The 26,623-nt window shown below is 44.4% G+C and overlaps 1 protein-coding gene across 4 annotated transcripts; it reads right to left on the reverse strand.

Moving 5' to 3' along the window:
* Positions 1-2,056: 2,056 nt before the first annotated feature.
* sigirr (single immunoglobulin and toll-interleukin 1 receptor (TIR) domain) lies at positions 2,057-25,948 on the reverse strand. 4 transcript variants are annotated; one of them, XM_004913403.4, is made up of 10 exons: positions 25,862-25,948; positions 15,849-15,909; positions 14,317-14,506; positions 12,893-13,023; positions 12,276-12,416; positions 11,771-11,914; positions 7,978-8,080; positions 5,459-5,609; positions 4,598-4,760; positions 2,057-3,833 (listed from the first exon to the last, which is right to left on the reverse strand). In XM_004913403.4, exons 2-10 carry the CDS (start codon positions 15,853-15,855, stop codon positions 3,670-3,672), a joined length of 1,194 nt encoding a protein of 397 aa, XP_004913460.2. In that variant the 5' UTR covers positions 15,856-15,909; positions 25,862-25,948; the 3' UTR covers positions 2,057-3,669. The 4 variants fall into 4 exon arrangements, with proteins under 4 accessions (XP_004913460.2, XP_012817588.2, XP_002937693.3 ...); XM_012962134.3 differs by lacking the exon at positions 25,862-25,948 and adding an exon at positions 19,113-19,166; XM_002937647.5 differs by lacking the exon at positions 25,862-25,948 and adding an exon at positions 16,810-16,908.
* Positions 25,949-26,623: the final 675 nt, after the last annotated feature.

Here is a 26,623-nt window from a genome sequence, read left to right on the forward strand (position 1 = left end):
TGGTACTGTTATAGATCTGTAACTGCTCTCAGAAAGAGGAAACTTGCGAGCCCGGGACACCAGGAAAATACCCGGTGGCCCCCACTGGCCCAGACCCAACCCTATTGCTGCTTCCTCTGGCCTCCGATGTCCTCCCCTGACGCGTTTCACATTCACGTTTAGGGGAGGACTTCGAACGGGGGGGGGGGTTTAGGGGTGCACGGCTGGGGCACGCGGCAGTAGGAGGCACCTCGGGCCCTGTCCAGATGCACCTATTAAAGTGGTGACCAGTAAATACTACCTGCTGATTGGCTGCTATAGCTATTTGCACCTTTTATTAACTAACCGCATACGTTTTTGAAAATACACCTTTAATGACAGAATTCTGCCGAAAAAGGACAAATCTTGGTCGAATCCCGAATCGAATCCAGGATTCAGTGCAGCCCTATTATTTGTATATATATATATATATATATTATATAATGATAAAGTTCATTATTTTCTGTAATGTACTGATAAACATTAGACTTTCATATATTTTAGATTCATTACACACAACTGAAGTAGTTCAAGCCTTTTCTTGTTTTAATATTGATGATTGTGGCATACAGCTCATGAAAACCCAAAATTCCTATCTCAAAAAATTAGCATATCATGAAAAGGTTCTCTAAACGAGCTATTAACCTAATCATCTGAATCAACAAATTAACTCTAAAAACCTGCAAAAGATTCCTGAGGCTTTTAAAAACTCCCAGCCTGGTTCATTACTCAAAACCGCAATCATGGGTAAGACTGCCGACCTGACTGCTGCCCAGAAGGCCATCATTGACACCCTCAAGCAAGAGGGTAAGACACAAAAAGAAATTTCTGAACGAATAGGCTGTTCCCAGAGTGCTGTATCAAGGCACCTCAGTGGGAAGTCTGTGGGAAGGAAAAAGTGTGGCAGAAAACGCTGCACAACGAGAAGAGGTGACCGGGCCCTGAGGAAGATTGTGGAGAAGGACCGATTCCTGACCTTGGGGGACCTGCGGAAGCAGTGGACTGAGTCTGGAGTAGAAACATCCAGAGCCACCGTGTACAGGCGCGTGCAGGAAATGGGCTACAGGTGCCGCATTCCCCAGGTCAAGCCACTTTTGAACCAGAAACAGCGGCAGAAGCGCCTGACCTGGGCTACAGAGAAGCAGCACTGGACTGTTGCTCAGTGGTCCAAAGTATGTCATTCGGAAATCAATGTGCCAGAGTCTGGAGGAAAGACTGGGGAGAGGGAAATGCCAAAATGCCTGAAGTCCAGTGTCAAGTACCCACAGTCAGTGATGGTCTGGGGTGCCATGTCAGCTGCTGGTGTTGGTCCACTGTGTTTTATCAAGGGCAGGGTCAATGCAGCTAGCTATCAGGAGATTTTGGAGCACTTCATGCTTCCATCTGCTGAAAAGCTTTATGGAGATGAAGATTTCATTTTTCAGCACGACCTGGCACCTGCTCACAGTGCCAAAACCACTGGTAAATGGTTTACTGACCATGGTATTACTGTGCTCAATTGGCCTGCCAACTCTCCTGACCTGAACCCCATAGAGAATCTGTGGGATATTGTGAAGAGAAAGTTGAGAGACACAAGACCCAACACTCTGGATGAGCTTAAGGCCGCTATTGAAGCATCCTGGGCCTCCATAACACCTGAGCAGTGCCACAGGCTGATTGCCTCCATGCCACGCCACATTGAAGCAGTCATTTCTGCAAAAGGATTCCCGACCAAGTAGTGAGTGCATAACTGAACATAATTATTTGAAGGTTGACTTTTTTTGTATTAAAAACACTTTTCTTTTATTGGTCGGATGAAATATGCTAATTTTTTGAGATAGGAATTTTGGGTTTCCATGAGCTGTATGCCACAATCATCAATATTAAAACAAGAAAAGGCTTGAACTACTTCAGTTGTGTGTAATGAATCTAAAATATATGAAAGTCTAATGTTTATCAGTACATTACAGAAAATAATGAACTTTATCACAATATGCTAATTTTTTGAAAAGGACCTGTATATAGTTATAGTTTTATATGAAAGAAATAGTCAGGACACGTTTATAAATAAATCATTTTATACACGGAATAAAAACAATATAATTTATAGAATATTCTCTCAAATGCACAACATCTGCAGAATCAGAATGTACAGGGCACTCATAGCACAAACATTACTGTGTTTCATTAAAGTGACTGGGGGCTTCATATGATTTGTTAGAAGTGAGCAGCGAGTGATTCGGCTGTCTTATATTTTAGGGGCATAATTAATCAAAATGTGAGATTAGAGCTCACCACAGAATTTACCTGTTTTCTGTTCATTCCTATGGGATTTTTAGAAGCATATTTATCACATTTTCTATCTATTAAGCTCTAAACATTTTGATAGATCTGCCCCTTAGGGTGAAGGCTCACTGGTCGCCTTGCGCCCAATACTAATTGACGATTCCTGCGGGCATCAAATACCTTTTCGTGAATGGAAATCACTGCAGTTAATCCTTTATTTTGCATAATCACACAAAAATGTATTTTATACAATTCAAGTGTTCTACAAGTGGCTAATGGAGCCACATCCCACACAAGTGAGAAGGCTGATAATGACTGGCTATGCCACCAAGTATCACAGGTTGCCCAGCATGAGGGCCGAGACTAGGGGTAGGCAGGCAGAAAAGGGCATATTTATGGTGCATTTGGGGCATTAGGGTTGGACTGGGCCACCGGGGTACCCGAGAAAAAACTCAGTGGGCCTCACAAGCGCTCCCCCAAGCCGGTGGTCTCCCCCTGACGCAGCCCCAGTGGACCCTGCATACATTTGCCTGCCTACCCCTAGTTTGGGCCCTTCTGTAACTCCAGCTGAGAAGCTCGTTGAGGGTGTGGGGGGATTTGTTGTGCTTGATGGTGACAAGTATGGAGGGGCAAGGTGCAATTGGGGGCAGTGGAGGCTTGGCTTGGACATTCCTTGCCATTTTGCCCAACACTGCTGAACATTATATTAGTGCCTAAGCTTACATTTATACATATGCAGCTTTGCATCCCCCAGGCCATTAGGGGCACTTTCATGCTTCTAAAATGATGTAGGCAATATTTACACATATACATACAGCGGCATTAACCTAGGTTGGGGGGTTCATAGTAAAGAGCCACTGCTTATAATCAGGGCTCATGGAATTAGGCTTATATCTGACCAAATTGTATTTAGTAATGGGATACAAGCTCACCTTCTATAGGGCTATGTTTTAGTTATTGCCGGATTATAAGCATTATATAGCCGATAAAATAACCTCTTCAGTAAATATTTATGATTATTAAAATACACTCACGCAGGCACTACCTTATTATTCTATAAAGGCAACTAAAACACAAACTACAGCAAGCAGACGGTATTGTATAAAGGACTGTTCTTTGTGCTTTTCAAATTGTTCATGTGATGGGTAGAATTTTTACAAAAAATTATATTTATATATATATATATATACTTTTTCGAAGGCAGCCCATCCAAGGGGTAAGGCCTGGACGGCAGTACGAATGTATGGCTCCCGGTATATCCTAAGGGCCCTTCCTTTTGTCCTGCCATAAGAGGTAGGGTTTTCTTAGGGATTTATCTTTTTCTCCCCTGTGTTACCTCTTTATGTTCCTTCTTGGCAGCCCCTTTGCCTCTGTGTCTCCTGTAACTCATAATTCAGGTTCTGCAACCAAACAGTAGTAATCGTTCCTAGCCGAGTAGTTCCTTGATCCCAGGTCAGAGATATCTGTGTCCCCAGCAGGCGCTCTGTCTGTGAAGTTGGAAATCGGAGCCATGCGAGGAGGGGGTGCTTTATAGAAGGTTCTCCTTACACCTAACAGAAAGAAGAGCTGAATGAGAAAAAAAAATCCCTTCCTGGCTCAGGCATGTGCGTTTGGAAGGTACAAGTGCTAATATGCAACAGTGCCCAAAGCAACCAATCAGCAATTAGTTTTGATCAGTCTATTATCAGTCAAATACAAATCTGATTGGTTTCTGTGGGTGCATTAGTGCCATTTAGCATGTATCTTTGTAAAGCAGTCTTAGTAATAGTAGTTTCTAGAAAGGATGAGGTATCTCAAGGCTGTTAATACTTAGGGCAATGTTGACCCAGGGATGGGGCATACAGGAAAATATTCAAGTGGGTCCTGGTCCTCATGGGCCCCAGCCTGCAGCCTGCCCAGGCCTAAACGGAAGGTTTGGTAGCAGTGGCCACAAGGAAAGATACGCAGTGGTTGGGCGCTTTTGCAGCTGGGGTGGTGGGACCCCAGTCCAACACTGATCCAAGGATTGGTTGAACTTTCAGGGCTTGTGTCTTTTGTAAGATTGGCAAGCAGAGAGGTAACCAGGCACAGACTGGTATTCAAAATAGGCCCTGGCATTGCAAGTACACAGAAGCCCAAACAGCCCCCCCACTATCCCACTAAATACTGTCAATGGCATCTTACAGCTGCCCCTCTGGCATTTGCCACAAGCCAAAAATTGCCAGTTCGGGCCTGGTGGTAGCATGATTTGCCTAGGCCTCCTAGCAAAAACGTTTCTGGGCCCACAGACCAGTGAATCTGCCCCCCTTGTATACATCAGTCTAGGGCACTGTACCAAGATCACCCTCTGGATCAGGGTCTGCAGTCTCACTGGTTGGAGTCAACATAGGGTCCTTGTCATCTTGATTTATGGTTTGTGGATCTCCCCTCCCCTCTGTTAGGGAGACCTTCCGAGGCAGAGCCAGACATATCTCCTTCCAGAAGTCAGAGGATGGGGCCTGGGAAAACAAAGGAATAATGAAGCAGGTAATGTAACTGGGAAGTGGAGGACTGGAAACACATAGGAATAGATTGTAAGCTCTTTTGGGCAGGGCCCTCTTCACCTCTTGTATCGGTTATTGATTGCTTTATATGTTACTCTGTATGTCCAATGTATGTAACCCACTTATTGTACAGCGCTGCGGAATATGTTGGCGCTTTATAAATATATGTTAATGTAATGTAATGTAATGAATATATGTAACTATAATAAGAAGTGAAAGGGTAATAAAGCACCACAGTGCACTATAATGAGGCATTAGGGCCAGAGACAGGACAATAGAGGCAGTTGGAGGCTGGATCACTATGAAAGTAAAGTGCCAACTTATACTGAGGACTTTACAGAAATGATACATCCCTCTCTGCCCCAGTATAAGGTTCCTATCGTATTCACACACACTTTTATCAGGAGTCAATGAACCTGCCTGTGTGTTTTTAGGGTGTGGGAGGAAACCCAAGCAAGCAGAGGGAGAATATACAAACTCCTTGCAGACAGAGCCCAGGCTGGATTCAATCCTAGGACCTTTGCAGTGAATGAAAGCAATGCTAACCCCTGTGCCACAATGCTGCCATGACGGAATATAAAGCAGAAAGACCACTGGCAGAACAGCAAACCCATACAAATACAAAAAGCACCAGCTCACACAGCAGCACCTACCACAGAGCCAGACTTCCACAGCAGCACCTTCAGCTTTCCTCTCTGCGAGTGCAATAACTGCGTGACGCCCACAGGTACTTCCTTCTGCTGGTTCTCAAACAGGATGAAGATGGGTTTGTGGGAAAGCTCCAGCAAGCGAAACAATCCCTCCCTATGGACAAGAGACATACAGTGACAAAGGCTCAGGCCCGATGCTAGCGAATATTATCCAAAGGGGGAAGCAACATGATAGGGCACATTTATCAACACTTGTTGGCAGTAACCCATATCAACCAATCAGTGATTCGGTTTTCTTCAGTCAGCTTTAGTCAGCAATGAATGCAACAAGGGCTACTGCCAATGGCTAAATTTGCCCAGTGTTGATAAATGACCTCCACAACAGTGTCTCGTCACGGTGTTTTTTGATACTTCCTTTTTCATTCATGTCTTAAATGGGGCATTAGATTCTGGCAATATAGGAATGCCATAATTATTTCACTCCTCATCCAAGGCTAAGCCTGTTCATAGTCCGACCCATCTGATCACACATTTAGGAAGGGGCATTGATCTGGATCCATATGTGGGCAATAGGCTGTTGACTCCATAGTAAACCAAGGCAGCAGTAATTTCCCACCCATGTATGGCCAATATAAGTAATTGACTATACTGACATAAAAAAAATGTAAGCACACTGTGACTGCTATTGTCTGCATTACGTAGCCTTGGCTTTGTTATATAGAAGAGTCAAAGTTAGGAGAACTTGCAGTCCAGTCATTATAATCTACCTCAGTGCTGTCCAACTGGCGGCCCTCAACCCCCCTCTGTGTGGCCCCCCACCTGTCTGGGTACTTTGATGGCTTAACTTTGTGTTATCTTTAAATGGTATCAGTACTGTGATTAACTGCCCCCCTGCATGGTTATCACCTCAGATTCAGGCTGTAATCCCTCTGTATTGTTTAAAAATGTAATTCCCTGTGTTGTTCACACCTTTTAATCTCTGCATTGTTCACCCCCTGCAGTGTTCACACCTCAGGCTCAGGCTGTAATCACCCCCATTGTTCCCCTGTTCACACCTCAGACATTGTATGTACTGCCTGGCCTATGCTGCCTGTGTGTAGGCAGCATAGGGTAGGCAGAGTATGGCATATAGGCAGCATAGGGCAGGGAGGGTATGGCACCCACAGGCAGCATAGGACAGGCAGAGTATGGCACACACAGGCAGCATAGGACAGGCAGAGTGCTGCCTGTGTGTGCCATACTCTGCCTACCCTATGCTGCCTGTGGGAGGTGAACCTGGCAAGGGTTTGTTCTTGGAGTTTGTTAGCAGTTGGAAATAGCCATTAAATGATCCCTAAGGTGTGTAATTATATGCTGGGGGTTGCTGTGCTATCCACAGGGGAGGAGGAGGCATATGGATTTAAGGGTGTGACATAATATAATTCTTTAACATATGGATGATGGTTGATATCCCTGCAGCGATCATTGTGATAAAATGGGTGTGGTTTGAAGTGGGTGTGGTTTAAAATGGGGGAGTGGCCAAAACTGGCTTCCATTAGCGGCCCTCCACCATGTATGCTAGAGAAATTCCGGCCCTCGGCACCGCAGAAGTTGGACAGCACTGATCTACCTTATTACCCAGGATTCTAAATAGAACCCCCACTATATTATTTTTGTATTTTAGTACTTCTGTATTGTTCTTGGTTGCTCTTCTTTATATTTGGAAGTCAGGGAGAGGTCTCTATAACTTGGAATGTTATTTATGGAATAAATTGTGCAGAGACAGTTGCGCAGCTCTTTCAAGGGCTTCTATTGACAACATTAACAACACTCAGCCAGCAGGGGGCATCAGTTCTGTGGTCAGGATTAGGCACGCAGGTGAATGACTTTGAGGATTCTAATAAAACCCCCACCCACTATTTGGAGCTTCAGAACAAATTAAGGATGAAAAGAAGGTTTCTAAATTTTAAGAAGAAATGGGTGGCTTGAACCAAAAACCCTATTGCTATGCCCCAGCATGGTATTCTGATAGGGAGCACTAAAATTCATATAGAAGTTGCACTACCTGTGTACACTAGTCTGAGTCTTTGGATATTGCCAATGATTGCTGCCACTAAACTGGCAGCAGGAACATGGCAGCTGTAGGGGATGCAGAGAAATGGTACATGTACCTCCTGCTAATGAAACCAGACAGGCTTGGACTGGCAATCTGGGGATCCTGGCAAATGCCAGAGGGGCTGCTGTAAGCAAGGTCAGACTGGGCCAGCAGGGCACCAGGAAAAAACCCTGTGGGCTCCCCTGCCCAGGCTGCCCCCTCTCCCCGAAACTGGTCCCCTGCCTGTCGGGAGGAGGGCCCTGGAGGTTGCAGCCCGGTGGGCCACAATGCAGGCTATAAGATGCCATAGACAGTCACTATTTAGTGGGCCTGTGGGGGCTGTTTGGGCCTCTGTGTACTTAAAAATGCCAAGGCCTGTATTGAATCCCAGTCTGGGACTGCCACTAGGATAAGGCAGTATGATGCTACAATAAAATGTAACACTCACCTGAAACTATTTTGACACCAGTCCTGCTGCAGGTAACCCAGAGAGAGAACGACAATAAGGCGCCGACAGCGGCTGACATTCATGAGCAGCTCTGCGGAGGGCTCTGTCAGGTATAGAAATATAAACTATACTTATTAGAATTCAGTTTTTTCCATTCTGATACATAATGCATTTTATATGAAAGCTTAATAGCAGGAAACAGCCTTGTGGTGACTGTCGGTTAGGGAATGCGGTTACACAAGTCTGGCAGGCATTTAGGTTGGCTTGATCGGCTCTGGAGTTATTAATATCAAGGTTATAAGGATTGGTGACCTAGCTGTCTGCACTACTTGATTTACTTGGTAAGGTGATCAGATTAATAGAAGAGGATGGCATTTACAGTGGTACAGAATGCAGAATGCAAATACCCCCAGGGTTTTTCAGCATATTTATTGTTTCCTAAGAATGTCCTTATACAAAAGGAGCATTGCTATAACTTGTCATTGGCTTAGTTATTATGATCGCACAACTACTTATGGATCCTTTCCATTACATCTCACTGTGCTGTCCTTGCTTGCTAGTTCTTGATGGAACCAGGTCTGGACTGGGATTTAAAATAGGCCCTGGTATTTCAAGTACACAGAGGCCCAAACAGCCCCCCCAGCCCAATAAATAGTGACTGTCTATGGCACCTTACAGCAGCCCCTGTGGCATTTGCCAGAACCCACAGATTGCCAGTCCGGGCCTGGTGGTACAATATAAAAACTTGGGTGCATTACTGTATGTCCAATTGCCTGGTTCTAAGCACCATTTTGGCACCACAGTGCCAAAATGCTGGGGGGGCAGGCTAAATGATATGAAAAGCAGCCCCAGAATTTCCAGATTACTATGGTGTACCAGCTCAGCAAAGTCTAAGGGGTTAGGCACTAAATTTGCCCAGTAGCATTAAAGGAACAGTACTTTAAAGGTGGCCATACACGCACCGATATTATCGTACGAAACCTCGTTTCGTACGATAATTGGTGCGTGTATGGCATGTCGGCGAGTCGACCGATATCGCAGGAAGCTGCCGATATCGGACGACTCGCCGATCGGACAAGTTTGAAAATTTTGATCGGGCGCCATAGAAGGCGCCTGACCAAAATTCTCCCTTCAGAGCTGAATCGGCAGAAGGAGGTAGAAATCCTATTGTTTCTACCTCCTTACCTGCCGATTCAGCCCTGAATGGTGTGTGGCGGATCTTATGATGTTTCGTGCGACCGATGGTCGTACGAAACATCGTCAGATCGCCACGTGTATGGCCACCTTAAGTGTATTAAAGTAATTAATATATTATGCACTATTGCCATTCACTATTACAGTTTATATAAACAAAGCTGCTGTGTAGCCATGGGGGCAGCCATTCAAATTGAAAAAAGGAGAAAAGGCACAGATTGTATAACAGATAAGAAAGTAGTTGTGTAGATTCCCATTGTATACTACAGATCTTATCTATCTGCTCTGTACTTGTGCCTTTATCCTTGTTTCCAACTTTAATGGCTGCTCCCATGGCTACACAGTAGCTTTGTTTATATAAACTATAGTAGTGTTTCTGAAACAAACATACAATATTTATCAGTGCAGGGTAATAGTACACTACTGTAACTTTAAAACATCGTCATTTTTTGGTGTTACTGTTCTTTTAACCCATAGCAACCAATGTGCAGATATAATACATAAGCCATCTCTGAAAATGGCTTAAAGTGAAGGAAAATATGACAAAAATATAGTGTAAAATTCAGGACCTGGTGTTTTCCGGATAAGGGATCTTTGCGTAGTTTGGATCTCCATAACTTAAGTCTATTAAAAATAATTTAAATATTGAATAAACCCAATAGGCTTGTTTTGCCTCCAGTAAGGATTAATTATATCTTAGTTGGGATCAAGTACAGGTACTGTTTTATTATTACAGAGAAAAGGGAATCATTTAACCATTAAATAAACCCAATAGGGCTGTTCTGCCCCCAATAAGGGGTAATTATATCTTAGTTGGGATCAAGTACAGGTACTGTTTTATTATTACAGAGAAAAGGGAATAATTTAAGCATTAAATAAACGCAATAGGGCTGTTCTGCCCCCAATAAGGGGTAATTATATCTTAGTTGGGATCAAGCACAGGTACTGTTTTATTATTACAGAGAAAAGGGAATCATTTAACCATTAAATAAACCTAATAGGGCTGTTTTGCCCCCAATAAGGGGTAATTATATCTTAGTTGGGATCAAGCACAGGTACTGTTTTATTATTACAGAGAAAAGGGAATCATTTAACCATTAAATAAACCCAATAGGGCTGTTCTGCCCCCAATAAGGGGTAATTATATCTTAGTTGGGATCAAGTACAGGTACTGTTTTATTATTACGGGGAGGAAGGAAATCATTTTTAAAAATTAGAATTATTTGCTTATAATGGGATCTATGGGAGATGGCCTTTCCATAATTCTGAGCTTTTTGGATAATGGGTTTCCAGATAAGGGATCCCATACCTGTATAGTTATGCTAATGTACAAACATGGAGATGCAGAGTTAGCACAGTAAAATGAAGGGTATATAGTCAGAGGTTTGTTTCTGTAGGTTGCAAGGGATAAATGGCACAGGATCAAAGGAGAACTAAACCCGAAAATAAATATGGTTAAAAATGCCATATTTTATATTCTTAACTTACTGCACCAGCCTAAAGTGCCTAGTAGGTGTCAGCTTTGATCTACCCAACTGAATCTAATGAATCCATTCCTGATTCTCTGAGGTATAATCAATTCTTTATTAGCAACCAACATGTTTCTCACCACATAGCTGCAGCCTGCAATAATATATTTTCTATAATTATTTAGGGTGGATCAGCACACAAATAAGCCACAGGTTACCTGGGTCCCAAAGCCAGCTTTGTCCATGTTTCTGAATAACTCTATTGTTCTAGCAAAGGACGCTACAAATTCAGCAACAATTACAACTTCCCACAATGATGCGGTTTGTTCTCTGCTCTTTGGTTTCTAGTTCCGCTTCCCCATTAGATAAGCCCTGCTGTGTAAGGCTGAGTTCAGTTCAGGTAGGTTTGCTGCGCTGAACTTTATAGGAGAACTGAAAATAAACATCTAAACCCAATGTTAAATGAACAGAATCCCCAGAAAATGTTTTACGTTGTTTCTGTACGTCAAATGTTGTACCTCAGTGTATCTGCACACACTCTCCCAGGATGCACTGGCTTGTACATATATTGTGCCGAATGTTATTTTTGTGCCTGTGCGGCTTCTACAAACCATAGGTATTTACCTTTTATAGGAGAATGTAATGGTTGATAAAAGGAATATAAAGGTTCTCAGTAGCCTTTTCACTTGGCATTGTCATTTCAAGGGGTCATTGTTTGAGGTGTCACATTAATCATTCAGGTGACAAGGGCAGTTTGGAAGCTGTTACAAAGCTAATGTCACTACTGATTACACTTGTGGCCTTGTACCATAACAGAGAATCACCATTTGGGCAACATTATGTGTTTTTTTTATTATCACAGCAGCCCAATATTTGCTTGAGGAGGAGACTTTTGTTTTTCTGACCCTCTTGCAACCAATCAGATTTTAGCTTTAAGTCTAGTGCAGTGAGAATAATAAAAGCAAACATCTGCTAGGTTATTATGGTTGGATTGGTGCAAATTTTGCCCTGGATATGGGCAGAGGCCCAGAATGCCTTAATAGCACTATTCCCTTGACTGTGAAAAGTATGTAGTATTAAAGATAATAACAATATAAACTGTTACATTAATATACATGCACAGTAATTACCTGTGTTGGGCATCAGACTCATCTCGTCCAAGTGCAGTTTATACCCATACCTGTTCTCCAGGTGGGGCTTTAGAATGAAATTGGTGAATTTGGTGTCAGTGTTTGAGGGACAATATGAGACATAGGCATCAGAGAGACGGCCATCTAAAGAGAGAAAAAAAAAAAAGCTTTAATACACGGTAATGACTGCAAGTCTTACCTTTGTGGGGCCCCATTATTTAAAATGCAACCTGAAGCTCTGTTGTTGTCAGATGTGGACGGGTCCAAACTGGGATTCAAAATAGTACAGAGAGGCCCAAATATTTCAAGTACAGAGAGACCCAAACAAAGCCCAATAAACCATGACTCTCTATGGCATCTTACAGCAGCCCCTCTGGCATTAGCCCAAATCCGCAGATTGCCAGTCCAGGCCTGGATGACGACCACAGTAAGTGTTTTGCACACATAATAAGCTATGCTACCCTACTTTAAAAAACAATATAAAGACATTGTATCTTTTGTTTACCATTTATTTCTGGATCGCCATATTTATTCCGGTACCAAAGACGGGCATTAAGGCGACACTTGAGGTAAATAACAGAACCAACAATTAATGCCGTGAGCACCGCAAGAGCAAATATAACCGCAGCCACATGTCCAGCCTTTTCTGTGGAGAAAACAAACACCATTATTGGGCTGTGTTACCAGAATCTTACGGAGATTGGGAGCTCCTATTAGGAGTGGACATGACAGTAAATGGGCAGGGTTTGGGGTGGATCAGGGACATGTCAGCGGGTAACTGGGTGTGTTCAGGGTAAATTTGTCCCATTCTGGGGAAATCATATAACATAAATCTTGTATATTTGTGCACAAGGGCTGTTATCCATGGCAACCAATCAGATGTTTGGGTTCATTATTCTACTTGCAGTAAGCTCAAAAAAGCTAATCAATGATTGGCTGCTATAGGTTACTGCCAAGGTGAAAATTTGCCCTGTGCTTATAAATGAGCCCCAGCGTGCCCTTACAGCCTAAAATCAGACACTTGCCAAGTGGCAGACAAACAGAATAAATAATGCACAACCATGCCATCTCATTCTCATTCACTTCCCTATTGTACACATTCAGTTTAATGTATGTTATTACCTCCTTTGTGGAGCGTAAATGATGCTGTGGCATTCTCCACCTCGCAGGTAAACTTCCCATAATCCTCTGCAGATGAAACGTTTACATACAGGATGCTGGAGAGGAACCACTTGGAGCTATTAAATCCCTCCCTGGGTGAGGAAATTAGGAGTAATGAAGCAAGAGACCTATAGAGACTCCCTAAGCGCTGATATAATTAGATTTTACTAGGCAAGGTGCCAAACTTTTACTATGTCTAACACTGTGATAAGGCAATTCATGCAGAATATGTTTCTGTAATTATTCCCTGGCCAGAAATACAACACGAAATTGCAGATAAATTACTGAAATAGCTAGGTAGATAAGGCTTCAACTTGTGCGTAAGCTATAAGCTAAGGGGGCCCCTTATCCCATAAATATAACAAGGTTACAGATGTATAAAAAAAACATAAGGGTATCAGTCATTCAGACTCAGGGATAATTAGGATGTTCACCTTGAAAGTCACTTCTTTATATGCAGAGAAGCAATCTTCTTTGCCCACATGCTAGGCATATATAATCTGGTGTTTGTTGGAAGGACAACTGCTGCTAAAGCATAGAGTAGACAGAGTGTACTCACTAAACCAATGCAGAGGTAGAGTGACCCATTTATGTCTCTGAAATTGTCCCCAGTATCTGTAACCAGACTCCTCTCTCTGGAGTCTGTGGCACAGCACATGCTCAGTGTGCTCTGGGTTTCTGGAGTTGCTGGTATGGTTACACTGTGCATGCCAGGGAACAGGGATGAGGGAGGCTGATTGGTAGGAATGGATCATGGGTGACATAGCAGTCCTATGCACAAGGTACTTCTTTGTAGGCCTAAGGGTCCACACATATCCAGGAACCCCAGCATGTGGGATTGTGTTTAGCTTCTTGATACTGCAACTTTTTTCCTTCTGCAATTGAAAGATTTTATTCCTTAAGCTATTAGGACCCCTTGGGGTAACCTAAATGGCTTTGTGCAGAGGAGTATGAACAACTCAGCCAGATATGGTGCTTCTTGGTGGCCATTCATGGGCTGATTTGGTCCTTATTGATCAGGCAGGTAAAAAAAATCCTGTCAGGATGAGGACCACATTGGCTCGATGGTGCAGTTGGTACCCTGACGGCCTGCATTCACCTAGTCTTTTTTGTACCTGGCAGGATGCAGAATTCTATCAGGTGGACTGTAGGTGCATCAGGCTTGCATATGTTCCCAATGTGTTTCAACTATTGGCCTGGTCCTCAAATCATCTTTTCAGTCTGATCTAACCCAACAAATTCCCAAACGAGCTTTACCCACAAGACTGACCTGTACTATTCATGTAACATTAAGTGGCTCATTGTTTAAAAACATACATCTTACATAATTTTCAGGTGTAGTGACATTGTTTTAAGAATCTGAAGACTTGTGTGGGATCACTCACCAGGCAGAATGCTGCTCTCTGTACAAGTCCTGCACTGCGGTTCCATCCTTCAGCCACCTCAGGGTCCCGTTACAGCCACCGCTTACCCACAGGGAACAGTTCAGGGACAGACTAGACCCCTTTTCTGGCCACAGATCTTGGTCCAGGGGTGATGGGGAGAGGAAATCATGGAGACCCCCACATGCAGAACCTGATGTAGTAAAATCATTACATAATTAAAAAGGGGGTTTCTTAACCTTTTTCAAGAATTGTCAATCAATCATGCCCCGTATCTGTACCACAACCGGAGCGCCATACCCAGCAGATGTCTAAGACAAGGGGGGCAGGAGGGTTGGTCTTGTTTTTTGTATTTATTTCTCACAGTGAAACAGTGATTCTAATGGCAGAACCGAGGATGCCCTAAGAAGTTCTGAAGATAACAAAGGATAATAATATCCATACAAATGCAGCCTCTTAATCAGCCACAGATCCTATCACCTTGTAAACTAAATACCATGGCAATTGGTCTGCAGTGGATTTAGCTTCATGTAATTATTTGTTCTGCTTCTGTCCAAACCCACACAAAACTGTTAATATTTGTTCTGCTTATCAGGACCTATTCCCATTTTAGAGGCTTGATTCCTAGGGCCAGTGAGCGTTTGGCTAATTCCAGACAGGGCTGATTCGTGGCCTGTAGATAGACGAAGGCCAAGAATCAGCCCCTACATTGGCATCAGTCTTTCTCTGTGCCCTCACCTTGAGCCATTGCATTGGCCCGGATTCAGGCACACAGAGTAGACGTCAGCGCCAAAGTGTGCGAGTATTGTTATTGTTACTTTATATTACTTTTTTTTCTATTTAGGCCTTTCTCTTTATATATTCCCACCTCTCTTTCAACCCACTGCCTGGTTGCTATGTTAAATTGGACCCTAGCAACCAGATAGCTGCTGAAATTCCAAACTGGAGATCTACTGCACAAAAACCTAAATAATTCAAAAATCATAAATAATAAAAAATGACAATCAAAATATTTCATCAGATTATTACTCTCTACATCATACTACACATTAATGTAAAGGTGAACAACCCCTATAAATGCTGTTCTTTCACAAAAGATCTACACAGGGCCCCAAGTCATCTGAATGTTGGCCCAGGGGGCTGAATAATAGAATCAGCCTGATCTGGGCAACTTTGCCAAGTCATTATGTGTATGGCAACTTTGGTTATATGATAACTAGAAGATGAACTTGGAGAGGCACAAAATAATATAAAAGTAGCAAAAACTAAAAGCTATATTGAAGGCCAATGTGGCATAGTGAAGGCATGGAGTTCAGAGGAGAGGATTACATAATGACAGCAACCCTATGGAAAGAGATGAACCATTCCCAGACTGCTGCCAATGGCAGTAAGCTCATTTTAACCTTATTAAATTAACCATTTAAATATGGAAAGGGTGTTAAGAAGATTCAGTTGTCTTTTGACATGTGTGACATTCAACTACACTATTTTATAGGCTGTATGCAGGTATTAACCCATTAAGCTCAGTTTCTTACCAGCCATATCAGGTAGGTGTGGCTCCAGCTGTCAATCAGAGGTGAGTGGGTCCCGGGGCAGCTGTAAAAATGAGAGGGAGAAAAGCATGTGACACGGGAACAAAACACTCACACGGGGCAGAGTCTAACTGTAGTGCGTCTGTAGCTGTAATTCTGTGTTATACCAAATGCAACTTCAAGTCTCATTGTGCTGCTCACATGCAGGAAATGCAGCGTAACAATATAAAGTACACTAATCACACATTTGTAGTGTAAACTTATAGTTGATACTGTTATATTTTGTTATATATATTGCTATAGAAAGCAATGTCTGTCTGTCCTTTTCTGTTCTCAGCCCCGGTGGGTTGTGTAGCAGAAGCCATCTGATTAACAGACCTGTAAAGAAGCAAGGGAGGCTGCTACATTGTTTCACGAGTCAGATCCAGCAGTGCACAAAGGGACAAAAGTGCTCTGTATGCACCAAATTACAGTTAGAGATTCTAAAGGCACGTGTGGTTCCGCTGGACAGGTTGCTGTAGTTTATGCAACTGTATGTGCTTATGAGGAACAGAACCACAAAGGAAAGGAATGCGACCTACACAAGGTCACCTGACCAGATCAGGTATGTACAAAACACATAAACACACCAACTCATGCAAACCACACACAAACCTATCTCCCACATACACATGGCCTGTTACACATGAGGTTCTGAGCCAGTGATGGCAAGAAAGAATGGCGGAACTGGAGCAGAAAAGGTGAGGGGGTGATCTGGCCGAGAGGCGACATACTGCACATTCCAGAGAATGACACATATGCTGACACTGTGCAGGCAAAGCAATGAGACACACACATTACAGTCACAGCCTACAAGTCCTAGTCATGTCAGAAGCACAAAGAAAGGTATGAGGCACCCTATTGAAAGGTACAGACCACACACATGCCTAGTTGCAAACAAGCTATGTGCCATACAGATACTTACCTGCACGAGCTGCAATCCTCTGCCTGTGCTGCCCGCCACTCCCAGGCACCCACAGCACCTGAGGGAGGAGGGGCTTAAGAGGAACCAGGAAGTCGTTTTCTACCTGTATAATCCCTTCACTTCATGCCTGTGTGTGTCTGTTGATACAGTAAACACATTCCCAGTGTGTATAAATCTGCCCTATTCTGCCCCTTAGTGTCCCTTAGGAATAATATGTAGCTCTTGTAACACTGGGTAGCTTTATCTCACCTTATTAATGAATAATATATAGCTCGGTCAAAATGCCTGACATGCTTCATTGCTTGCCTGTGCAGGGACAGTGACAACAGCTGGTTACTGAAGAAAGAATCTTGTCTGAGACAGCAGTTTGCAGAGGTTACTGGGGGTTGCAAAAAGCTGTCTCTGATAACTCAAAAGGTGGACGATTTTAGCTGCAATATCAGTCCTTTAGGCCGATTAGACAAGCGAGTGGATCTTACTGTGTATGGCCAGCATAAGAGACAAATTTCCATTTTAAAGTAGGGTTTCTGCACTAACTATGTGCCCCCACCCCCAGACAGGGCAATATTTATACAAAGGCACCCTGTGCCTTGGGTTGCAGCCACCGCCAGACTTCACCGGGGGAGGGTGGGAAATTCAATGGCAGAGGAAGTGACATCACACACCTGTGCACGTGTTGTCACTCCCATCAGCTGGGTGATTTGTGTTAGGTCCATTGATTTGGGTGGCACCAGTCGCACTCTGACACAAACTGGCCAAGCATAGGGGGAGGGTAAGGCGTGGCAATGCCAGGTCTGCTCTCGACTGAGAAACTCCTACCACCTGGACGCACCATGTTGGTGAGTTCATGGTGAAATAGCAGATGAGGAAATGAAGATGAGCAGCTGTTCCTCTTCACTTTCTGGGGTTTCCATTATTTGTACTGTTGGTCGAAGTCAACAGAATACTAATAAGGAGCATATTTATTATAGTGTGAAGTCAACATCACTGGTTATGCTGCCCATAGCAACCAATCAGCAATTCAATTTGAACTGTCATCTACAAAACAAAAGCTGATTGGTTGCTATGGGAAACATCACCATTTATGTTGGCTTACACACTATAATAAATATGCCCATAGAAGTCGCCCCTACATGAGAACAGCCATTCATACAGCATCAGATGCCATAGCATAGAGTATCAACCAGTGTATTGCAACCTTTACATTGTGAAATCCCCTCAGAGTGTTGTGTGGTTATTCAGATGCTGCACCTTTAAAACCTATAGAAAAAGTGAAGCCAGTGAGAACTTAAAGAATATATGTCAAATGTAATATATAGGGCTACCATTACTCCATTCTTTTTTTTCCCTTTCTTCTTTATTTTGTTTGTTGTATTTATGTTATTGGTCATTGTCCACATGACAATTAGTACTATTCTTGTTGAAAAATATAATAAAAATAAAGTTAAAAAGAAAAAAATGAAGCCATTTTTTACCTTGTCTCCAGGTCCGTAATTGCTATTTTGGGAAAAAAAGATTCTATATTTGCAGGGGCTCCTGAATTGGCTGTGACTGCCAACAGGCAAAGGGTTAAACGTAGTGGTGGCAACTTCAGTTCACAGATGCCACCTTTGTTCTTTACGTATATGTCTGAAAATGTGTTAGTCACATCCAGCTGGCCAGTTATCTATTGGGAAGTGACCAATAGACAAATGCTACTAATGTAATTAATATGTACACTCACCAAAAGGATTATTAGGAACACCTGTTCAATTTCTCATTAATGCAATTATTTAATCAACCAATCACATGGCAGTTGCTTCAATGCATTTACGGGTGTGGTCCTGGTCAAGACAATCTCCTGAACTCCAAACTGAATGTCAGAATGGGAAAGAAAGGTGATTTAAGCAATTTTGAGCGTGGCATGGTTGTTGGTGCCAGACGGGCCGGTCTGAGTATTTCACAATCTGCTCAGTTACTGGGATTTTCACACACAACCATTTCTAGGGTTTACAAAGAATGGTGTGAAAAGGGAAAAACATCCAGTATGCGGCAGTCCTGTGGGCAAAAATGCCTTGTTGATGCTAGAGGTCAGAGGAGAATGGTTCAAGCTGATAGAAGAAGAAGAACTGATTCAAGCTGATAGAAGAGCAACTTTGACTGAAATAACCCCTCGTTACAACCGAGGTAAGCAGCAAAGCATTTGTGAAGCCACAACACGCACAACCTTGAGGTGGATGGGCTACAACAGCAGAAGACCCCACTGGGTACCACTCATCTCCACTACAAATAGGAAAAAGAGGCTACAATTTGCACAAGCTCACCAAAATTGGACAGTTGAAGACTGGAAAAGTGTTGCCTGGTCTGATGAGTCTCGATTTCTGTTGAGACATTAAAATGGTAGAGTCAGAATTTGGCGTAAACAGAATGAGAACATGGATCCATCATGCCTTGTTACCACTGTGCAGGCTGGTGGTGGTGTAATGGTGTGGCATGGCTGCTTGGAGTACTGGCGTGGCTGCTTGGAGTACTGGCGTGGCTGCTGGGAGTACTGGCGTGGCTGCTGGGAGTACTGGCGTGGCTGCGGGGAGTACTGGCGTGGCTGCGGGGAGTACTGGCGTGGCTGCTGGGAGTACTGGCGTGGCTGCTGGGAGTACTGGCGTGGCTGCTGGGAGTACTGGCGTGGCTGCGGGGAGTACTGACATAGCTGCTTGGAGTACTGGCATGGCTGCTGGGAGTACTCATATGGCTGCGGGGAGTACTGACATGGCTGCGGGGAGTACTGACATAGCTGCTTGGAGTACTGACATAGCTGCTTGGAGTACTGACATAGCTGCTTGGAGTACTGGCATGGCTGCTTGGAGTACTGACATAGCTGCTTGGAGTACTGGCATGGCTGCTGGGAGTACTGACATAGCTGCTTGGAGTACTGGCATGGCTGCTGGGAGTACTCATATGGCTACGGGGAGTACTGACATAGCTGCTTGGAGTACTGACATACAGTGGTGTGAAAAACTATTTGCCCCCTTCCTGATTTCTTATTCTTTTGCATGTTTGTCACACAAAATGTTTCTGATCATCAAACACATTTAACTATTAGTCAAAGATAACACAAGTAAACACAAAATGCAGTTTTTAAATGAGGGTTTTTATTATTTAGGGAGAAAAAAAATCCAAACCTACATGGCCCTGTGTGAAAAAGTAATAACTGGTTGGGCCACCCTTAGCAGCAATAACTGCAATCAAGCATTTGTGATAACTTGCAACGAGTCTTTTACAGCGCTCTGGAGGAATTTTGGCCCACTCATCTTTGCAGAATTGTTGTAATTCAGCTTTATTTGAGGGTTTTCTAGCATGAACCGCCTTTTTAAGGTCATGCCACAACATCTCAATAGGATTCAGGTCAGGACTTTGACTAGGCCACTCCAAAGTCTTCATTTTGTTTTTCTTCAGCCATTCAGAGGTGGATTTGCTGGTGTGTTTTGGGTCATTGTCCTGCTGCAGCACCCAAGATCGCTTCAGCTTGAGTTGACGAACAGATGGCCGGACATTCTCCTTCAGGATTTTTTGGTAGACAGTAGAATTCATGGTTCCATCTATCACAGCAAGCCTTCCAGGTCCTGAAGCAGCAAAACAACCCCAGACCATCACACTACCACCACCATATTTTACTGTTGGTATGATGTTCTTTTTCTGAAATGCTGTGTTACTTCTACGCCAGATGTAACGGGACATGCACCTTCCAAAAAGTTCAACTTTTGTCTCGTCGGTCCACAAGATATTTTCCCAAAAGTCTTGGCAATCATTGAGATGTTTTTTAGCAAAATTGAGATGAGCCATAATGTTCTTTTTGCTTAAAAGTGGTTTGCGCCTTGGAAATCTGCCATGCAGGCCGTTTTTGCCCAGTCTCTTTCTTATGGTGGAGTCGTGAACACTGACCTTAATTGAGGCAAGTGAGGCCTGCAGTTCTTTAGATGTTGTCCTGGGGTCTTTTGTGGCCTCTCGGATGAGTTGTCTCTGCGCTCTTGGGGTAATTTTGGTCGGCCGGCCACTCCTGGGAAGGTTCACCACTGTTCCATGTTTTTGCCATTTGTGGATAATGGCTCTCACTGTGGTTTGCTGGAGTCCCAAAGCTTTAGAAATGGCTTTATAACCTTTACCAGACTGATAGATCTCAATTACTTTTGTTCTCATTTGTTCCTGAATTTCTTTGGATCTTGGCATGATGTCTAGCTTTTGAGGTGCTTTTGGGCTACTTCTCTGTGTCAGGTAGCTCCTATTTAAGTGATTTCTTGATTGAAACAGGTGTGGCAGTAATCAGGCCTGGGGGTGACTACAGAAATTGATATTGAAATTGAAAATTTAAATTGATAAACCACAGTTAAGTTATTTTTTAACAAGGGGGGCAATCACTTTTTCACACAGGGCCATGTAGATTTGGAGTTTTTTTTCTCCCTTAATAACGTAAACCTTCATTTAAAAACTGCATTTTGTGTTCAATTATGTTATCTTTGACTAATAGTTAACGGTTTTTGATGAACAGAAACATTTAAGTGTGACAAACATGCAAAAGAAAAAGAAATCAGGAAGGGGGCAAATAGTTTTTCACACCACTGTAGCTGCTTGGAGTACTGGCATGGCTGCTTGGAGTACTGACATAGCTGCTTGGAGTACTGACATAGCTGCTTGGAGTACTGACATAGCTGCTTGGAGTACTGACATAGCTGCTTGGAGTACTGGCATGGCTGCTGGGAGTACTGACATAGCTGCTTGGAGTACTGGCATGGCTGCTGGGAGTACTGACATAGCTGCTTGGAGTACTGGCATGGCTGCTGGGAGTACTGACATAGCTGCTTGGAGTACTGGCATGGCTGCTGGGAGTACTCATATGGCTGCGGGCAGTACTGACATAGCTGCTTGGAGTTCTGACATAGCTGCTTGGAGTACTGGCATGGCTGCTTGGAGTACTGACATAGCTGCTTGGAGTACTGACATAGCTGCTTGGAGTACTGACATAGCTGCTTGGAGTACTGGCATGGCTGCTGGGAGTACTGACATAGCTGCTTGGAGTACTGGCATGGCTGCTGGGAGTACTGACATAGCTGCTTGGAGTACTGGCATGGCTGCTGGGAGTACTCATATGGCTGCGGGGAGTACTCATATGGCTGCTGGGAGTACTCATATGGCTACTGGGAGTACTGGCATGGCTGCGGGGAGTACTGGCATGGCTGCTGGGAGTACGGAGATGGCTGCTGGGAGTACTGGCATGGCTGCTGGGAGTACTGTCATGGATGCGGGGAGTACTGAGATGGCTGCTGGGAGTACTCATATGGCTACTGGGAGTACTGACATGGCTGCTGGGAGTACTGACTGATATGGCTGCTGGGAGTACTGACATGGCTGCGGGGAGTACTGGCATGGCTGCTGGGAGTACTCATATGGCTGCTGGGAGTACTCATATGGCTGCTGGGAGTACTCATATGGCTGCTGGGAGTACTGACATGGCTGCTGGGAGTACTCACATGGCTGCTGGGAGTACTGACATGGCTGCTGGGAGTACTGACATGGCTGCGGGGAGTACTGACATGGCTGCTGGGAGTACAGACATGGCTGCGGGGAGTACTCATATGGCTGCTGGGAGTACTGACATGGCTGCTGGGAGTACTCATATGGCTGCTGGGAGTACTGACATGGCTGCTGGGAGTACTGACATGGCTGCTGGGAGTACAGACATGGCTGCAGGGAGTACTGACATGGCTGCTGGGAGTACAGACATGGCTGCGGGGAGTACTGACATGGCTGCACTGCTGACTGATAAAACTGTATGTGATGCTGCAGTAAGAGGGGGTGAAAGTGGTGCCACAGAGGGTGCAGGGAATCCCCCTATAAATACCGAGAGTGAAGGGGCACAAGGGAGGAGAGGTGCTTGGGACGGTAAGAGACAGAATGTCTCTATGGCGGGTAAGAGTGCTGCCAGTAGGAGGAAGAATGCAGTGAAGATCAAGTGGGTGAAGGAGAGTGGTGAGTTCCCGGGGCAGGTTTGTAGCCAGGAATCTCATCAAACAGCCCCTGGGTTTTACCCCTGCAGGTTTGCAGCCAGGAATCTCCTCAAACAGCCCCTGGGTTTTAACCCTGCAGACGTGTTTGGGGTGATAAGTGTCACAGACACTGAGTTTGATCTCAGCTTCAAACTGTCTCAGGGGTTGGATGATTTCTGGCGCAGGTATGAGGGTAAGAGAGGCGCCCCAGAGTGGGAGGGGTTTAGGGTGACCCCAGTCTCCAGGCCCGACATCAAGACAGTCACCATCATGTTTAAGAGTCTGTGCGCCAGGATGATGTGCTGATCTGGCTAAAGAGACACCGTTCTGCGCCCCTTTACCCCACTGTATGATGAGGAGGATTTCTGGGTGGGGGGTTGGAAGGTGCAGGTCAAAATGCACAGGAATTTCCATGTCCCCAAGCTCCTCCCTAATTCCTTCTTTATTGGGAAGGGGCGTTTGCTTCTACCCCGGCCAAGCCAGGGTGTGTTTCAAGTGCGGCTCAAACAGGCACTTTGCAGTTAAATGCCCTATTGTAAAGGGCGCCCTCTGTGGTGAGACTGGGCATCCCAGTAAGGAATGCCAGAAACTCCGCTGCAATTTGTGCTTAGGCCACGCCCACAACTCTTGCCTCGACGCCTGGCACAATATGGTTGCGGAATGTTCTTTGGAGGAGGAAATGAGCCTCGCAATGGAACTTCTAGAGGAAGGGAATCAAACCTCAGAGGTAGTGGAACCAGAGAGGGAGGCTGTGCAGCCTGAATCCTCTGCCCCATGTACTAAGGTGGTGGGTGGGGCAGTAGGGCAGTTACCCAAAGGGAATGCGGGGGAAAAGGAGAGAGGGGGAGTGGCGGGGGGGAAAAGGAGAGAGGGGGAGTGGCGGGGGGGGGAAAATCCTCAGAGAAAAAGAAAAACTTTCCCCAGAAATGGCGGTGACAACAGGTTTGTCCTGCCGGATGGTAAGAGTGGGGGGGGGGGGGGTCTCGCTGAGGAAGAGGAGGAGAGGCTGCGGGAGGAGGAAAGGACAGAAAAGAGGAAGGCTAGGGCCTTGGCAAAGAAGGACAGGAAGAAGAGAAAGAGAAAAGAGAGGAGAGTTAGGGGGAGTCCCCAGGGGAGGAGGTGGTGGTTGACCTGGGGGGTGCAGAGAGTACCCCAAAAGAAGGGGTGATGCAGGGGGTGGGGGCAGAAGCAGAATAGGCTCTAAAGATGCGCAGTGGTGCGTGAGTGTGCGGCGCAGTAAATATGGCAGCTCTGTATATTATGTCTGTCGTGTGATTTTATTCTGGTGCTTTTTATTGGTTAATAATGTGATGCTTTTTTGCTTTTGAAATGTTTATGATTTGCTTGTAAAGTTTATACATTCAATAAAATACCTACCCATATCTATAAATACAAATATACAGAGAAGGAATGTTCTGGGCACACAATAAGCTGTACCCCCATACTGTACTGTCTAAGGGAAACACTATGGCACCTCCTACCCATATGTATAAATACAAATATACAGAGAAGGAATGTTCTGGAAACACAATAAGCTGTACCCCCATACTGTACTGTCTAAGGGAAACACTATGGCACCTCCTACCCATATGTAGAAATACAAATAAACAGAGAAGGAATGTTCTGGGCACACAATAAGCTGTACCCCCATACTGTGCTGTCTAAGGGAATCACTATGGCACCTCCTACCCATATGTATAAATACAAATATACAGAGAAGGAATGTTTTGGGCACACAATAAGCTGTACCCCCATACTGTACTGTCTAAGGGAAACACTATGGCACCTCCTACCCATATGTATAAATACAAATATACAGAGAAGGAATGTTCTGGGCACACAATAAGCCATTCTAAGCACCGACCTAATATAAATGGCTTTCCCTGGCTATCCATGGCAGCATTCACTCATGGGTTATTCCACCCACTGATAGGGCAGAATTAAAAATAATTAGACCATCACTCCAGATACCCCACCTATATATAGATGTATGGCTACAATATTATGGCGGGGCAGGTAGCAGGGGCATTTACTACTCCCCTTATTAATAGGGCTGTTACAGGGCAGATCACTGGCATCTTACTTTCTATACCTTTTATTTGCTTTTTTCTCATCAGCAGTTTTGCTGATTTCTTTCTGCCCCTCTGGCCTCCTATGTCTAAACCGTGGCCCTACGCTAAGGCAACAGTGCCTGTCTGGAAGAAATACTTCCCACTACTTTCCTTGGTGGGGCTGGAAAACCGCCCTTCCTTCCCTCTCTACCTCACTCCCCTAGAGAGTGCTCCACAAGAGTAACTATTTTACTAGTCCTCGGGGTTCACGGGGTCCCTGTCCCCGACTTTACTGGGGCCTATGTCCTGCTCCCAGGCTCACTGGTCCTTCCCCTAAGAACAAAGGCAGCCAAAGAGGAAGTCACGCCCCCCTGCTAAGCACTATATCAGAGGGCCTGGGGGGGGGGTCTCCCTGTTACCCAATAACACACAGATGGAAACTCTAAACTGATACATGGGGCTTTGCCCAGTAACAGCACAAACCAAGGAAGCTGCAGGGTTTAAAGCCATAGGGACTAGTTAACCCTATGGATCCCTATAAGTGCTAGGATTGGGGAATCAGGTAAGTTATGTTTATGCCATTCCCCTTAATAAGAAAGTTTCTGATAGGCTGATTAGCTCAGCTTGCTATGGCTTCATTGCATCCAGCTGCAGTCTGTATCCCTTTGTCTGTAGGGCAAAGGGATACAAAGCCAGTACTGGTAGTTTAGTCTTAGGATCAATGTAGTTTGGGTGAGTTTATCACTATTTGAAATGTTTGCAGTTCAACATTTTAAAAAAGTTTCTCTTCATCTTTGTGGATCCCGCCCGGTGGCACAAAAACACTGAAGCCATTTGTGCATATGTATATTAATGCAGATTTGTGTTGTATTCTATTAACTCCAAAATATTAAGCAGTTTTCCATTTATTCGTTACACCTTTTGCAATTAACTTTATGGTTCAAGCAATAGGCAGGGAAAAGGGAGAATTCAATACCAACTTACCGGAATTTTCCTGGCTATCCATTGCAGCATTCACGCTTTCCCACCCCATTTTGAATATAATTGCTAAGATACAAAGACACGCTGGAGGGAAAGGGGTGGATCTATATATAGGTGGGGTATCTGGAGTGATTAATTATATTTAATTCTGTCCTATCAGCTATCAGCGGGTGGAATAACCCATGAGTGAATGCTGCCATGGATAGCCAGGAAAAGAAAATTCCGGTAAGTTGGTATTGAATTTTCCCTTTTTCCCGCTCTGTGTAATTGCCACTGAAGGCAATATCCGTTTTTGTCCATATCTTTCCTCTAGATCTGACTCTTGACACAAAGTAGCAGATGGCCGTTACCTTCCAGGTCAGCTGGTATCTGCTACAAATTTTTAGGAGTCAGAACCAGAAGTGCAGAGAATATAAAAGGGACCTAGATCTTCTAGAGCAGGATGGTTCCAATCAGAAATTGATGGGCTACAGCCTGCATTAAACACCGATATACTGAGGGCTGCTATTATAATCATGGGCCCTCGCCTACAGGGGCCCCAGTCAGCTGGATGTTAAGTAGAACAATGAAAAAAAAAATTGCTGCACCCTGATAGTTATCCCCCCTGATTCGCCCCAGGAATACCCCCAATTTTGAGTCTCCTTTGACCCCTCCTCTGCCTTGGGGCCCCTGACTGGAGCACCTACTTAATGGTGTCCTGTGCATGCTGGGAACTGTAGTCTAGTAATATCAGGGTCAGAGATAATCCTAAATCAATATCATCCA

Source organism: Xenopus tropicalis, chromosome 4, assembly GCF_000004195.4.
Source record: "Xenopus tropicalis strain Nigerian chromosome 4, UCB_Xtro_10.0, whole genome shotgun sequence".
NCBI lineage: Eukaryota > Metazoa > Chordata > Amphibia > Anura > Pipidae > Xenopus > Xenopus tropicalis.